This window comes from Taeniopygia guttata, chromosome 21 (genome assembly GCF_048771995.1).
Source record: "Taeniopygia guttata chromosome 21, bTaeGut7.mat, whole genome shotgun sequence".
Taxonomy (NCBI): domain Eukaryota; kingdom Metazoa; phylum Chordata; class Aves; order Passeriformes; family Estrildidae; genus Taeniopygia; species Taeniopygia guttata.
Window position 1 is genome coordinate 4,803,667 of NC_133046.1, and position 15,972 is coordinate 4,819,638.

General features: G+C 46.1%; 3 protein-coding genes across 11 annotated transcripts in view; 1 reads left to right on the forward strand and 2 right to left on the reverse strand.

The window, feature by feature from the left end:
• Positions 1 to 332: 332 nt before the first annotated feature.
• Positions 333 to 5,423, reverse strand: FBXO44 (F-box protein 44). Of its 3 annotated transcripts, none has more exons than XM_030289312.4 (6): positions 4,615 to 5,402; positions 3,397 to 3,710; positions 2,744 to 2,870; positions 1,949 to 2,044; positions 1,475 to 1,610; positions 333 to 766 (listed from the first exon to the last, which is right to left on the reverse strand). In XM_030289312.4, the coding sequence occupies exons 1-6, from the start codon at positions 4,782 to 4,784 to the stop codon at positions 620 to 622; spliced, it is 990 nt and encodes a 329-aa protein (XP_030145172.4). In that variant the 5' UTR covers positions 4,785 to 5,402; the 3' UTR covers positions 333 to 619. The 3 variants fall into 3 exon arrangements, with proteins under 3 accessions (XP_030145172.4, XP_030145173.4, XP_072773554.1); XM_030289313.4 differs by lacking the exon at positions 4,615 to 5,402 and adding an exon at positions 3,851 to 3,982; XM_072917453.1 differs by lacking the exon at positions 333 to 766 and having other exon boundaries at positions 1,533 to 1,702; positions 4,615 to 5,423.
• On the forward strand, positions 3,922 to 9,544 carry FBXO2 (F-box protein 2). 4 transcript variants are annotated; one of them, XM_030289316.4, is made up of 6 exons: positions 3,922 to 4,039; positions 5,512 to 5,780; positions 6,839 to 6,965; positions 7,062 to 7,157; positions 7,501 to 7,636; positions 8,030 to 9,544. In XM_030289316.4, the coding sequence occupies exons 2-6, from the start codon at positions 5,537 to 5,539 to the stop codon at positions 8,162 to 8,164; spliced, it is 738 nt and encodes a 245-aa protein (XP_030145176.4). In that variant the 5' UTR covers positions 3,922 to 4,039; positions 5,512 to 5,536; the 3' UTR covers positions 8,165 to 9,544. The 4 variants fall into 4 exon arrangements, with proteins under 4 accessions (XP_030145176.4, XP_030145177.4, XP_072773556.1 ...); XM_030289317.4 differs by having other exon boundaries at positions 3,952 to 4,039; positions 5,516 to 5,780; XM_072917455.1 differs by lacking the exon at positions 3,922 to 4,039 and adding an exon at positions 4,494 to 4,518.
• DISP3 (dispatched RND transporter family member 3) overlaps positions 5,562 to 15,972 on the reverse strand; it is a 75,143-nt gene continuing 64,732 nt past the window's right edge. Inside the window, exons 21-23 of one of the 4 annotated variants that reach the window (XR_012051700.1) lie at positions 12,510 to 12,591; positions 10,779 to 10,917; positions 5,562 to 5,734 (exon numbers count right to left, since the gene is read on the reverse strand). Coding sequence is in view for 2 of the 4 variants with exons in the window: in XM_072917451.1 (XP_072773552.1) it covers positions 12,556 to 12,591 (36 nt within the window). In the remaining 2 variants the exon portion in view is untranslated. Of the gene's footprint in view, positions 5,735 to 10,778; positions 10,918 to 11,642; positions 12,100 to 12,507; positions 12,592 to 15,972 lie in introns of those variants that run through there. The other 3 variants (XR_012051699.1, XM_072917451.1, XM_072917452.1) reach the window with 3 other exon arrangements.

Consider the following 15,972-nt stretch of genomic DNA (forward strand, 5'->3'; position numbering starts at 1 on the left):
CTCTTTCTCTACCTGTTTATTCAATCACCAAGGGACTGTTTTGGATAGGAAGGCAGGTACCATTTTGATCATATACACTTAGAGAAAGGGTATGAAATTCACTACCAGTGACACAGCACTTAGGAACAAGGGGTGACAGTTTCCTGATTCTATGAAGGGTCTGATGCAGATCATAAATCTTAACTGAATCTTAAAACTGAAACAGGAAAGAAAATACTGTACAAAACAATCTGTGGCAGAGTCCTTGTAGATACCATTGGTAATCTAAAATTAATCATTTTAGCCTTATCTTTCCTACGTTCCATAAACAAGAAAGTGTCTTTAAGACCATCTTATTAGCATAAGAATGTATTAACTAGAAAAGATAGACCTCATGTTTAATTGTCCCAGTTTTTCTCTGCAAGGGCACCAGTAGTTGGAATAGCATCCATGGTAGAAGAGAATGGAAGATGAAGACAGAACACCCTTCTAAAGGGCTGGTTCTGCTGAAGTTCTGCTGTGAACAAGAGCTGCAAGACAAAGCTAGGACACACCCGGACAGTACAGGCAAACAGTGCACCTGCAGCCACTTGGTTCCAGTCCTGAGGTAAAAGCAAGCATAGTGCTTTTCCAAAGTGCTTCAGAATGATGTCTGGGGCCCAATGGTGATGCTGCTGTTTGTCACACGGATCCCGTACCATCCTGCCCAGTACTGCGTGTCCTGGCCTCCGTGCTGAAACATGATGTAACGGACTCCTGCTGGGTAATTCTGGAAGGTGTGAGAAATCTGGACAGAAAAGAGAATTCCTCTTAATTTGCCTAAATAAACCAGTGCTCATCTAGAAGCTCAGAAAACTACAGTATGTGAGTCTTAGAATGAGCTCTTCCTGAGCCTAGATAGCTTTCATTGAAAGTGCACCATACTCTTTTCTGGGGGAGAGGCGGGTGGCAGGGGGAGGAAAGAAACCTTTCTCACTCAGCCTTTGCCCCAAAATCCTATCTGAGTTAAGCTAACATTAAGCTTGATTTTTAAGTGCATGTATAAGTAACATCTAATGCAGAATGTACAGCAAATCAAGCCAGTTAAACACCTGTAACAGATTAAGAAAAGTTAAGTCTGCAATACTTGGCTATCCATGCAGTAGTTTTAAAACAGTTTTTTGATCAAAAAACCCCTGAAATCTTCTCATTATTTAATTATTTAGATAGAATCTTACATAAAACCAAGAAACAATTAAAAAGACTGCACTAAAACAACACAGAAGCCCACAGAATACTCTATAGAAAATGCTGGGCACCTAAAAATAGTACCTGTCTCATTCAGGACACTACTGCTTCTTCAGCATCATCAATAGCAAGGACTGACTCACCTCTATACAGCAGAGGAAGCTGAAGAGCAGAGAAAATCCACTGGCACTTTTGGCCAGGTAAGACTTGGAACACACAAGTGTCACAACACTGCCGTAAAACTCCTGCCTCCCTGGCTGCTGCTCACCTCTCTCCACCTGGCATCACTCCACTGCTCAATGACCACTGGCTCAGGATGGAATTCCTCCAGGACGATGTAATCTTCCGAGAGCAGCCTCACGGAGAGCTCGTAGCGGCACCCGCAATCAAACCTGGCAGCGTACCTGGAGGGGCAGGAGGAATCAAGGAGCAGGGCTGTGTATACAGCATTCAGTTTTCTTTATTTTTCAAAAGCAGTCTCCAAGGGGATCCCTGTCTGCAGAGGAAAAGGAGTGAAGGAGTGTCATCCCCAGAGCTATAGAGAAGATTTAGAACTTACAGCTATCCCACCCTTCACAGGATTGCCACCATGTAGTCCATTGAGTGAGTTCAGATTTAGCTTATTCTTCACTCAAGAACTCCCAAAGAATAAAGAATTGATTTTATTCCATGAAAAGCTCCAGAAGCCTAGCTTACCTCTAGACCAATGCCAGAAATTATAATTTTCAGTGCTTCCACTCACCAGTCCTTGACTGTAATTTCAGGCCTTTTCTCATCCATCAGCTGATTCCAATAGCCTTCATTCTTCAGGGTAATGAGTTGGGACTTGACGCATGGCCTGAAACAGACATAGAAATATTCACAGTTCTACAGAACACATCTCTTCCCTCTTGCTGTCCTTTCCCTGACAGCTTTAATACCCACCCAGATGCTGAAGGCCCACAAAGCTGACCTGGCTAAACCCTGCCTTACCCATAGCCAGAACCTGACAAGAAAATGAACTGAATTAGCTTCACCCCAAGATAAAAAGAATAGTCACCTACAAGCTGGATTAAGAAGGGTCTCTATTATGTATTGGTAACAGGAAACAGTGCCTAGTGCTTGTAAAAGCTGTTGATCCTCCTCTGGTGACAGCTTTTTTTACAAGTTGTTAGTGTGTCACACCTACCACTCCTGAAGGTTACAGAGCTTTGATCTTGTCATGTAAGTACAGTTTGATTGAGTTTGCCAGACCCTTAACCTTTTTACCACCTTTGGGGAGAGGAGAAGCAGGGATCCCATGTGGATTACTCTAACTATAAAAATTACAGGAATTTCCTGGTAGGCAGAGAAATTTAGTACCTGCTGTGATCAATTCTCTCAGCAGTACCCATCTCTTTAGATTAACTGGCATAAAGGGTTAATGAAGCTCCTTCCTTTTCCCACAGGTGATCTAAGGTTCAGGAACCTGCCACCCGCCTTCTAACCATGGTGCCTTTTCAGACAGATGTGAGGAAGCAGGTTTCCCAGTTCCAGATTACTGGAATCCAGTTCTTACCTAAATGAAGTGACAAAGTATTTGCGTACTGCAGGGTCTGGTGGATTATTTCCATGAGCTCCAGGCAGATCCTCAATTTTCCACCTATCTCCTTCATTCTGGTCAAGTGTCCAGTGTTGGAAGTTCTCTAAAAACACAGGTGTACAGGTGAGGGTTAGGATCTCACTTCAGCTACCACCAGGATCTCAGCTTTTGTTAGAATCAGCAACAGGAGAATTCTAGGAAGCTACCTGATGTTTTCAGATCCACTTTATTTTTCCTACAGCTGTGACTGTTGTCATTATGCTGCCATTACCTTTATGTGGCTGCCAGCATCTGGGACAGCAGGTAGCAGATTTCTGACCTCATCAGAAAATCAGCATCAGCAATAAAGTACGATTACTGTAGTTCTATTAGTCAAGTCTTTGCTAACAAAAGTCCTCCAGCTGCCCAAATGTTTAATCCCAATACCTGATCGTTTCACTACCACTGCCTGCTGTACTGGGGCCTTTTGACTCCAGATTTTTCTGGCTAAAACCACAAAGTATTGGTAAATACATACCTACCTACCTACAGCAGTTCTATTGCAGGAGCTGAGCTACGAATCTGACCTAGCAGAGCTACAGCCAATAGCTGGGCAGTCCCAGTCCTTTATTATAAAAAAGGAAACAAACCTTCAGCACAAGGGTTTTTGATTAAGTTTCTCTTCAACTGGCAGAGCATATAGAAGATCTTCCAGTCAGAGACGCTTCTGTCCAAGCTCTGACGATAAAACCCATCGCGCTGGCACTTGCGCTTCCACAGGGTGGTCAGGTCCACCACGTACCGCCACTGCGTGCACACCAGCCGGCAGCTGCGGAGCAGGTCCCGGGCGGGCAGCAGCGACAGCAGCTCCACCAGCACATCCTCGGGGAGGTCGGCGATGCTCGTCATGGCAGTCTGCGGGCCGCAGGAGCGCGACGGGAGATCCGCGGCACCGCGGGCCGAGCTGCCGGGAGCAAAGGCGGTTTGTTCTCGTGAGTAACAGACCCCGGAACGGCCCGGCCCGGCCCCGGGCCCGCCGTAACCCTCACCACCGGCCCCGGGCCCGCTCCCCGCCGTAACCCCCGGCCCCGGCCCCGGCCCCACCTGGCTCCGCCCATCTCCGCCGCCGGACGCGGATGTGCGGGGCTGCGGCTCTTCCGCGGGGCGGGACGGGGCTCGGCTCGGTTCGGTTCCTCCCCTCCCCTCCCCTCTTCCCCTCCCCTCTTCCCCTCCCCGTGCCGTGCCCGGCGCAGCTCGGAGCGGCTCCGGCCCGCCCGCGCAGCAGCGGCTCAGGTAAGAGCGCTCGGTGCCTCCCCCGAGTCCCTGCGGGATTTCCGGCGTGTCTCCAGGGACGGAGGAGGGACACGCGTGTGCCCCGAGCACGTCAAGGGATGGGAGCGTGCCCGTGATGCAAAGCCCTTCACGGTTTGGATGCTTCACTGGGGTGGGAAAGTGCGGAGGGAGCCTGGCTAACAGCGCTCTAGCAGCAGGCAGGGAGCAGGAGAGGCTTCTGAAATTCCTGTACGAGATGAAACCTGCATGACCCCTCCCTCCTACTTCTAAAAAATTACATTTTATCCTTCGGGACTATGGTTGAGGGTTGGAAGCGTGGGGAGAATGAGAAATCACTGATGCTGTCTCCATAAAAGCCAGGGAGTTTTAAATTACAGTTTGCCCCTGCTGGGTGCAGTGCAGATAGAGGACACATATGAACGTCTAGATTTAGGATGCTGCTACAGCAGTGATTCCCAGTTTCTTCCCTTCCTTGCCAGGTTTGGCACTGCTGTATTTTGTTTAGTTGCATGCCAGGTTTGGCATCACTGTATTTTGTTTAGTTGCATACCAGGGTAATTCACCTCTATTCTCACCTCTGTATTTTGTTTAGTTGCATGCCAGGGTATTTCACCTCTGTTCTCATCTCTCCCAGGCTTAATGAGTCATTCCTGAGGAGTTTGGCTGTGTCCATTTGGTTTGCTGCAATCTCAGCAGCTTCCCAGCACCAGGACTCAGCTGACATAAAAGCAGTGTCACGGTGCATCCCTCATGGATGATGTGGGCTCTGAATCTGCACACTCATCTTTCCACAGTCCTGCAGCACCTGGACCTGGACCTCAGGGCATCAGAGAGCTGTTTGGAGCTCAGAATTAGCACATGAAGTTAGAGCAAACACTTCTGGCTTAATTCCTCCAGTTATGAGGCCACAGACAACAGAATAGAGAATATCAGCTGAGTTATTTTCAGTTATGCTCAGACCATTACTTTATACAGGCTCATGACAAAGGCAATTAAGTGCCAGTACTCTGAGGGAAAGACTGTCAGATATAGAATGAACCACTGCAAAGGTGGCTGGCAAGAAGCTTAACACTGATATTTGAGCACTGCTTTGCAGCATTTATTATCAGGGATGTTCTTAAAGGCAGAACAAACACCCATGTGCTTCCTCTGAAGAGGAAATCATTATTAGGAAGCTGATTTTTGCAGCAGCAGAGATTCTGGAGGGACTGATTCCAGCCTGGAAAATGAACAAACTCAGTGGTCAAATACATACATTTTGTGGGCAGATTTAATTCAGGGGTTTTACTTAGAATATAAAAATAATAATCTGCTTCAGGATATTAATGTAATGAGGAACAGGAGACCTTGAGGCTAGCAATCAAAATCATGCCTTCAGAGAACATATTTATTTTCCCTTTTTTCCTCCTATATCAGTGTCTTACATTGCTGAGGGTGGGAAACCCTCACCATTCCTTTCCACCCTCTCTCAGACAGCTCTGCCCAGCCAGCCTCAGGATGGAGTCCCTCCCTGAAGCAGTCCTGATCCGAATCCTGGCTTCCCTCCCCGCCGTGGATCTGGTGCTGGTGTGCCGCCTGGTCTGCTGCCAGTGGAAGAACCTGGTTGATGGAGCTGCTCTCTGGATCCTGAAGTGTCAGCAGGAAGGCCTCACCAGAGCAGAGTCAGATACAGAGAACTGGCAAAGCTTCTACTTCCTGAGTAAGAAAAGGAAGAATCTAATCAAGAACCCATGTGGTGAAGGTGAGAGACATCACAACAAGCTTCAAGAGATGACCAGTCACTGAGAATTGTGTAGGTCTAGTCTTTGAAAATAGATCTTAGTTGCTGTCAGATTGCAGAATTTTCTCCCAAGAGTCAAGTCACTCAATCCGTGCAGCCAAATAATTTAATGAGCACAAAGGCCCTTGATAATCAGCCTTTGCAAAGGGCTTTACATAACATTATCTTTATCTAACCTCTGCAAGGATCAAAATCATGTTTGAGACACAAAGATGTCCTTTGTAGAAACCATCCAACACAGTAATGGCTGTGACATTTGTTTCTGTATTGCTTCTTGCTAAGCCAGACAGGAGAGATGAAGCCTTTCCCAGCTCACCAAGCCCTTCAGGCTTCTTTCCTTGGAGCAGCTGAGGCCAATAATTTTTAATTTTTCCTCAGCACAGCCCATGTTAGAGACTGGGCACACACCCCATGTGCCATTATTCTGAATCTATGACCTTTGCTTGCCAGAGCTGCAAGCTGCACAGCAATAAGTAGCAGTAACCAAGCCTCACAATCCAAGCAGCAACAATTTCACACATCACAGACCAAAACAGTATCAACACAGCTTTCCCATTTTGTTTAAAAGTAACCTTATGCAAGCATTTCCAGCATTCAGGTTTCCCTCTCAAAAACCCTGATGTTTAAGGTCTTACTGCTTCAGAAAAATACCACTTAGTGCTTTAGAAAACTTAGAAATAAAGCAATCAGCATCTGTCCCCAGAGTATTTGTGTGATGTGACACTGAAAATGGTGACACTGTTCAGAATACCTGAATTCTTTCCCTGGAGTACTTTCTTAAACCCACACGTACACAGCCACTTTGCTGGGGAATGTTAAAGTTTGGTGTTAAATGTTAATGTTAAAGTTAGGCTCAGTCAGACTAAAAGTTTTTGAAGAAACATATCCATAGTCTACATATGAAATCAGTGCTGTGTCTCCTATCAAACTTTCACAAGCCATAGGAAGGTTCCAGTGGGAGATGGCCAAGTTCCCCACATGCACAGGACTCATCCAAGTCTCTTTTCTGCCATTTGCAGAAGACTTGGAGCACTGGGGAGAGGTAGAGAATGGAGGTGATGGATGGAAAATTGAAGAGCTCCCAGGGGACTTTGGAAAAGAATTTCCTAGTGAAGAAGTCCATAAATACTTTGTTACATCTTATGAGTAAGGCTGCTTTCTTCTCTTTCTCAGGAAAGGGGGCATTTCTGGTTCTCCCAGTCCAGGAGAGACTGTGATACCAATTAGCATCTTGTGTTTCAGGTGGTGTCGAAAGGCTCAGGTCATTGACCTTAGGGCTGAGGGCTACTGGGATGAGCTGATGGATACAACCCAACCTAAAATCATGGTAAGAGACTGGTAAGTATTAAAGAAGGCTCTGAGGACAGGCAGAGGGTTAAGAAAGATAAGGAAGAGCAGGGAGGGCATAGACTTTATATATATATATATTGAGCCTTAAAAACCTCAGCTGCTGGCATCCTGGATGTGGGACAGGGCTCACAGGCAGCTCCCACAGGCTTTAAACTGTTGGAGCCATGAACTCCACAGCCCAGGTTCCTGTGGTTGGTGAGGGGAGGTGGTGGGCTGGGCTAGGAACCATTGCAGATTTCCATGTCAAAGCAAGGCTGCAGTAACTTGGTGAGCATGGTGGAACCTTTGCAGAGCTCTTACAGGTAATGCAACAGCTTGGATCTCCTTGTAGGTATGCAGGACGTAGTGATGCTGGCTGCCTCTATGAGCTGTGTGTGAAGCTGCTCTCTGAGAATGAGGATGTGCTGGCTGAGTACAAAAGTGAGACTATCACCATCCCACAGGATAATGATGCCAACTGGACTGAGGTGAGTTACAGGTATGGGCCCAGCAGGTGAACCCAACCTATGTGAATCAGGAATATTTTTAAGCAGAAGAATTCTCCAAGGGGAGGAGAAGGCTCTGTCATGTGTCCTCTGGAGCCATGACCCTATGATTGACAAAGGAAAAGGAAGGCTGCTTTACAGGAAACTTGCTGAGTCCCCAGTAGCAGGTGTAAGGTGCAGGAGATGTCCAACTGGGAGCGATTAAACAGCATCAGAACAAGGGGATCAAAGCTTCTCCCAGTGTACATGTCCCCACTGTTACCCAGCCTGGTGGGTGAGTGTGGCCAGTGGGGCTGAAGGCTCTGTGCACTGAACAGCAGTAGGTTTGTGGTGGTTTGACACTTACTAACAACTTTTTTGTCTTTTGTCCCAAAGATCTCCCACACCTTTTCCAGCTACGGGCCTGGGGTGCGTTTTGTCCGCTTTGAGCACGGTGGCCAGGACACGCTGTTCTGGAAGGGGTGGTACGGTGTCCGTGTCACCAACAGCAGTGTGACAGTAGAGCCATAGCTGTGCTGAACAGGATCTGCATGCTGGACTTGACTTCCCTCAGGGCATCCCCTAGCCTTTGGATGGTTTCTGCATGGTGCTGCTTCTGGCTATATGGCCTTTCTGCATAGGATCATGTGTGCAAATGCCAGGAGCCACCACCCATCCTTCCTCAAGAGGACTATGCAAAGAATGCGAATGGATCTGTGAATGCACCACAAGACTCAGCCTCACCACTTGCACTGATGTTCTCTCAGACAGGAGATCACCTAAAAATCCTGCAGACCTCCTCTCTTAAGTCTCTAATCCCTAGCACCCAGCCTGAGTCAGCTCTGCTGCCTGCTTCCCTGACTTGGGCACTCCTTAACTTGAAGAGATACTTTAAGTATATCTTCTGGAAGTTAGAGTGGGAAGAGAAGAATAAGGAGAACCACAGACCTTGTGTCTCAAAACATACCAGGGAAACCCAGAGCCCTGTCCCCAGCTGTTTCCATGACCTGCAGTGAGAACCTTGGCTTCTTCCATTTATAAAAGGGTAACATTGTTTGCCTTTTGTTTACCCATTGTTTACACAGGGCCTCTAGCTTGGCTGTCAATACAATTAGTTTAGTTTTTAGTGATAATGCAAAATAAGAGAGGTTGAATCCTTCTCTCTTACATTGTTCCCAGCATCCATTTATCAAGGGAAGTGTTGGGAAAAGAAACCAGTCTGGTGTCCAGCCCTGGGGCTTCATTTGGCTCCCTCAGAGAGATGGCAGCTGAGAGTAATTGCTGGTGGAGAGAGAGGGGGTAACCACTTGGGGAACTGGGTTAGAAAAAATTTGGGATAGGGTTCAGAAACAAATGAAAACAAACTCATTTACCCCTTCCTGGCCTCTGCATGCTTCATGCAACAAGCATCCTGGTCATCCAGTGTGGCTCTGCTAGCAGGACACAGAAAGCTGTTGACCTCACTCCACCTCTACTGACCATGTCTGCAAGAAGTACAGATCTGCCTCTGCCATGTGCTTGCTAACAAGACAGCACTTCAGTCTCCCACCTGAGCTTCTTGATATCACTCAGGGCTGTGTGCCCCATCCTGAACAGACCTCCTAAACTTTCCTGAGCCAAGACTGTCCCTGCTAGTGATTCCACCCAGAAGAGCATCCCCTAACAAAGCTGGTGTTGCCTAAAGAAAGTATTTATATTTTTGTGTCCATGTGTTTGTCTCCCCTCCCTGGGCTGCCATTTAAGTGCCCGTTACATGTGTAGTGACTGCTACTGCCTGCAGCCAAAGGAAGGAGCTTCCCACCTGCACACTGTGCATGCTGCTTCCTCTGGCTTTCTGCACAACTGCACCTGGGTGCCACACACACGCCAGAGTCCAGGCAAACATAATAAAGTGACACAACTGTGTGTGGATTTCCTCTTTTGTACTGGGTGTTTGTCCCCTTGCTCAAGCATCCATCTTCTGATTATGTGGAGCGTGTCAGGCAGGTCTCTCCAAAAGCAGGAGTCACTGTGCTGTGGGTAACACCACGGGTGTCCCTGGAAGAGGCTCATGCTCTGTTCCCCAGCAGCCTGGGCCCATGGGAACACTTAATGTGCAATGGGTCTGCAGTGTAGCAGCAAGCAGAAGTGCACTTTGAACGTAGTGGGAATACATTCAAGGCACAGAGAAGGTACAGGAAGGCTTCTGCAGAGCCCAGCCCTGCTGCACACCTTCCAGGCCATTTGTCACCAGCTCTACTATGAGTTCAACCTTAGTTCTGACCCAGGAGAGGCACCAGGATCAGTTCAGAATGTAATTGTTTCCCTTCTCTTACCTCTGCACACACTCTCATGTAGTGCTGCTTTACCCACTCTTAGCCTTTAGTGCAGCTTTTAGTTAATATTCAGCTCACTGCCAACTCCCTGCCCCACAGAAGAAACAATCCCTCTGTTTGTCCCTAAGAAATCATTATAGTGAGGGCATCAATATTTCACACCTCAGTGCAATTGTTAAACTGAACCTCTCCTCAGTCACCATCTTACAGTCAGGATAAACCTCAGGATTAAGCCTTGGTTCCCACTTTGGGTTTATCTAGGCTGAAGCACCGAGCTCACACAGCCTCCCCAGCAGCTCTGTTAAAATGCAGCTGCCTGAGGGCTTTTCTCCTGGCACTCCCTGTGCTGGCACCCCCCTGTTCCTGTTTGCTGTCAGGGGCAGCCTGCAAAGCTTGTCCTGACCTTCCACTGCCCTCCAAGAGGTGTTTGCAGTGCCTGCAGCCTCGCTGCAGAGAATTGCCACTTCTGCTTCACAGAGCTGCTCACAAAAGCCACTGCTGACCTCAGGGGAGCAATTACTCCTCACATTCAGCCATGTCAGGCCTAGATTCCCAAAGAAAGTGTCTTGAGTACACAGGGAAAAAAAAAAGTCTTGCTCACATTATATTATTGTATTTCGTTCCAAATGCCTTTTGAATTTTGATCAAACACTGAAGTGTGAACACACTGCACCACACGTGTACACCCAGATCCAAGGTGATGTCAAGTCACCCATCAGAGACAAACAGGAGGGGAATGGCTTCTCACACCTTACAGACTTGATGGAAATTGAGATGGTGCAATTTCATAGGATTACAGAAACTAAATGTAACTGTGGCAAAGGCCTTACGTGTGTTAAATCTCCCAGCTGCTGCAGGGCTCTGTCACCCACCACTTCAATGTGACTTCTTCTACTTTCTGCTGTGCCAACACCAGCAAGCAGATGTGTGGTAGCTTCTGGGAACACCAGTGACCAATGCAGATGTGTGCTGTACACGCAGAAATAAGTCTGCCCTAGTGATTTATATCAGATATTTGCATCCCCCAGACACAGAGTATTTAGAAATCTGAGCATTAAAACACAACGATTGAGTCTTGCTGAAACATTCATGATAAAGAAAAAAACATACCAAAAAAGCCAAAACCACATAAAAGGATCCCCTCCCAATCTTGATCATGGCAACAAGAGCTGCAGAAAAGGCTCTTCTTGTTTTGCACATCATGCCCAAAGGTACCCCAGCAGTGCTGAGCTACACTGAACACAGAAGTGTTCTCCAAACACCCACAGTGGGATGGAACAGGTGGATAATGGGACTGGAGAGTTTAAGGAGCCTTTCACTCTTTGCCAAGACACCACACGAACACCTCTTACCCCTACTGCTTTAATAGTCAGAGGCACCAAGAGAAGCTCTAGTACAGCACAACAACCTTGTCCTGCTCTTTCCAGCTGGCACCTGATGTCCTGGGTAGCTGATTGTACAAGATACCACCGTAATTTTCTTTTCTACAAAGTGCACCACAGTTAATCTTGGATATAAATGTCATTATAGTTAAAAGGAGTTTGTTCGTTTGTTTTCTGTTTTGGGGTTTTTTCCCTCCTTGGGGTTTTTTAGATGGGTGTTTTTTTGTTGTTGTTGTTGGTTTTGGTTGGGGTTTTCTGTGTTGGTTTTGTGGTGTTTTTTGTTGGTTTTTTTTTTTTTTTTAATTTTGTTTTGTTTGGTCTTTGGGTTTGTTTTGGGGTATTTTTGGTGTTTTGGTTTTTGGTTGGTTGGTTGGTTGGTTGGTTGATTTTTTACATATTAACTTCTGTAGCAAGTCTCTTGCAGAGGAACAGAACAGAGCAATATGGGGTCCTGGCAAGGAAGTGCTATCATACATCTCCTGTAAAGTCTAATAGAATTTTTCAATATGAAGCATCCATTATTACCCACCTGGGAGGTTGTGAACAGATCGAGGAGTTTTCTCCCCCACTAGGCAATTTAGGACTGGGGATGGGACACTTGGGGGAGAAAATAAAAGTAATCTATTTGACAATACCCTGTTGCTTGCAGGCCAGCTGTTTTAGCTAGTTTAGGAACTTGATTCCTTCTAAATCAGCTTACAGAGGCTGGGAATAGCACTTCTGAAAGGCAGGACAGCAGAGCATCAACTACTGCAGCAGGAAAATTCACCTGAAAACTGTAGCAGAGATTAACAGATTGACAGATTATTCTGTGTTGGAAGGGACCCAAAATGATCACCAAGTCCAGCTCTTAAATAAATGCTCATACAGGGCTTGAAGCCACAACCCTGGTGTTGCATGTTATTGGCACCATACTCTCTAACCAAATGAGATCATCTCAGGTCAGATATCAGTCGGGTCACAGGTAGTGGGATGGAAAACCAGGGACTTATCCCTGTTTGTCAAGAGCAGAAACTCTCCCAAGAACTGGAAAGCACTGGACTGGTGAATGAACACTCCCTGAGGCACACATCTCCCTCTGCAGCCACTCCCACACCTCCTTCACTGCTGTCCCACATCATACAGGTACCTCAGGGGACAAAGGAGTCCGTGTGTGAGCAGCCTTGGCACTGAGCTTACCTGATTGCTGCTTCTCCTTCCATCCAGTAAGTTCCTTCTGATGTCCTCAGAGCAGTGACTCCCCTGGCCTCAGTCTCCTTACCTAGCAGGAAAATAAGGACCTAAAGATAAAGTAAAACTGCAGCAGACCCTGGCTCAGGGAAGAAATGATGATGTCTGGCTCCAGATCAGAAGGCTGAAGGATAGTTTTATTAAAACTATTCTATATTACATTAGTGTACTATTTAAAGAGATACTATACTATTCTACAAACTTACTTCTTACTTACCTGGCTAATAAACTGGTGACTCTGCTGAGAGCCAGAGCCACAGCTGGATCCCATTGGTCACTGAACCCAAACAACTTCACCAGAATCCAACCCAGCAACCACTGTAGGTAAACAATTTCCATACCACATTCCACGTGGGGAGAACAAAAGAGCAGATATAAAGATTGTTTTCTTCTCTCTGTGCTTCTCCTAAGACAAGACAGAATTATGTCTCTCTGTCCAGAGAATGTGAATGTCACAGCAAGCTGCTTTCCTCCTGGGGACACCCTTTGGAATTGCAGAGAGAACAGCTACAGTGAGTTCAGCTGGAAAGCCTCACCAAGCACGAGGATTGCTCAGAGAGCTGAGCTCCTTACACAGCAGCCTGTGTGTACAGCAGAGATTCACAGACAACCAGAACAACATGCTCGTGGTCAAGAGTGACACTTGAGGAAGAGATGTCCCAGGCACAGAGAAGGGAGGCAGAGCTGGGGCTGTGTCACCCTCCTCCAGCCCAGCGGTGACAGCAGAGGGCACTCGGGCTGCAGGCAGCAGCCACTGCCGGTGCTGCTCTCTCCGTGCCAGGCAGCACACAGGAGATGTGACTGTACCCGTCTGGATGCTGCATTTTGGGTCTGCTCCTGAGCCCTGCACCTTGTTCTTTCTGGCTGAAGCTTTGGCTCGAGTGAATGTTTTCTTCTCATCCTCCTGCAGTGCCTGCTGGCATGGTTTGCAGTGCAGCCTTTGCTGCACAGACCCTAATGCTTATCCCTGCCATCCTGGACACCTATACACATTTTGGAAAGACTGTTGTCTCTTGGGCAGCAGACACAACACACCTTTATTGGATGCAGGCAGCCTTTTAAACTGCAATGAGTAAACAGAGCAGTGAAAGCTGCCTGAACATAGACCAAGGCCTTTCAAACTGAAGTGGAAGCAGCACAATTTGCTCAACCCTATCCTAGAGCGTTGAAGTATCACTCCAATTAGTAACACACCTTTCCTTGCAGAGTATTTTCTAACCTTCATGCAGCCCACAAGGCTCAGAGGAGTCTCAGAGCAGCAGGGCTGTCTGTGTGTCCTGGTGCAGCATGGCAGGCACTCACATCCCCTCTGTGCAGGGCTCTGCAGCCCTCCCGGGTCAGGCAGGAGTCCCAGGTACATCCCCCATGCCCTTGGCTGACCTCCCCTGCAGGCACTCAGAGCAGCTCATGTGGAGCTGTGTCTGTGCACAGCCATTAAGCACAGTGCAGTCAGTGCTCCCAGCACTGCAGTAAAGCCATGAGAGTGATTGTTGGACTGCTGGATGGTGGGGAAACACATCTCACTGCAGCAGGAGCAGGGCTGGGCACTGACAGGGCAGGGAGGAAACTTTGGCAGTGACCTGCCTCCCACAGAGCACATTGCAGATGTGCCATGCTCAGAAGCACTGAAATGCAGTGGGATCTATCTATATCTAATCTATATCTAATATATCTATATCTATATCTATATCTATATCTATATCTATATCTATATCTATATCTATATCTATATCTATATCTATCTATCTCTATATCTATATCTATAACTATCTATTTATATCTATAGCTATAGCTATATATCTGTATCTATCTATATCTATCTATATCATCTATATATCTATATCTATTTATTTATATCTATAGCTATAGCTATATATCTGTATCTATCTATATCTAATCTATCTATATCTATAATCTATATCCATATCTATATCTATATCTATATCTAATCTATCTCTATATCTATATCTAATCTATCTCTATCTATATCTATCTATTTATATCTATATCGATAGCTATAGCTATATATCTGTATCTATCTATATCTATATCTAATCTATCTATATCTATATCTATAATCTATATCCATATCTATATCTATATCTATATCTATATCTATATCTATATCTATATCTACCTATAGCTATATATCTGTATCTATCTATATCTATATCTAATCCATCTATATCTATATCTATATCTATATCTATATCTATCTAGCTATAGCTATATATCTGTATCTATCTAGATATAGATATAGATATAGATATAGATTATATAGATATAATCTCCAAGTTTCCCTGAGCATGAAGATTCTTTTTTGAAGAGCTGAGAGTAGAGAAGGGATGGCATCAGAGCTCTGCTACTTGCAATCCTTGCAGAAGGTCCTGAAGCCAAGCAGTGATATTTCTACCTCCCCACACATAATGCAGTTCCTCTCGTTAATATTGACACACGAAGCACTGCAAAATGAAGCAGATAAAATCTTGATCCAGATATGAGTAATGACTTCACATTTTATTTGAAAATTAAACCTAATCTTGTGTTGACTGTGCTATACAAGGCAAAATAATGAAACAGATTAAGATGAGATCTTGTTCAGTCTTGCTGAACAAAAGCCAATTAATTGTCAGCAGGCTCATCATGAAGCCTTTCTTCTCTCAGACAAATACAATCAGAGTCTGTGTGCTGGTGAAGGAGGCTGGTTTATTGGTAACTTGGCCTGGACAGATAAAAACACTGCAAAGACTCAGTTACCCACCCAGACACTCCTACCTTGCTTTTCCCCAGTCTCTCCTGCTAACTTGCACATAGGAGAGAGATGCTTTGGAACCAACACACAAACTTCCAACCATACAACCCGAGCCTGCCTGCTCCAAGTCCCCTTCCCACCTGTACATCTCTCCTGACACAGATTCATCCAGTCTTTTTTCAAAACTTTCTGGCTAGGAAGGCTTTACCCTTGCAAATTCTTTGTTACAGTCCTCCAGTATGCTGAGAAGTTTCCCCTCTCACTCACACAAAATCCCTGTTGCAGCCTTTCTGCTATTTGCCTGGTCCATAGCAGAGCTACCTTCTACTTCTCTGCCATGATGACAAGCAGGGAAGTAATTCCTGCCTCTTCTCACCTGTCATTTTTCCAATATAAACCAGAAATCTTTGAAAAGGCAAGGATTGTGGGAAAATTTCTAATGTCACTGCTCTCCCAGAAAAATGAGGGAAGACTCAGCACAAGGACTGGCTATGAGACCTGATGAAAGACTGCAAGGAATATCACTTGGGAGTCATTCATGTGCTGCTGGGTACATTCAGCAGTGTATGGGAGCCCTAAGACATCTCTGGAGTGTGGGACACAAGGAAAGGGGCAGCAGAGGTTGTGGCACTAAAGGGTGGTGGCACTTCACAAAAATAG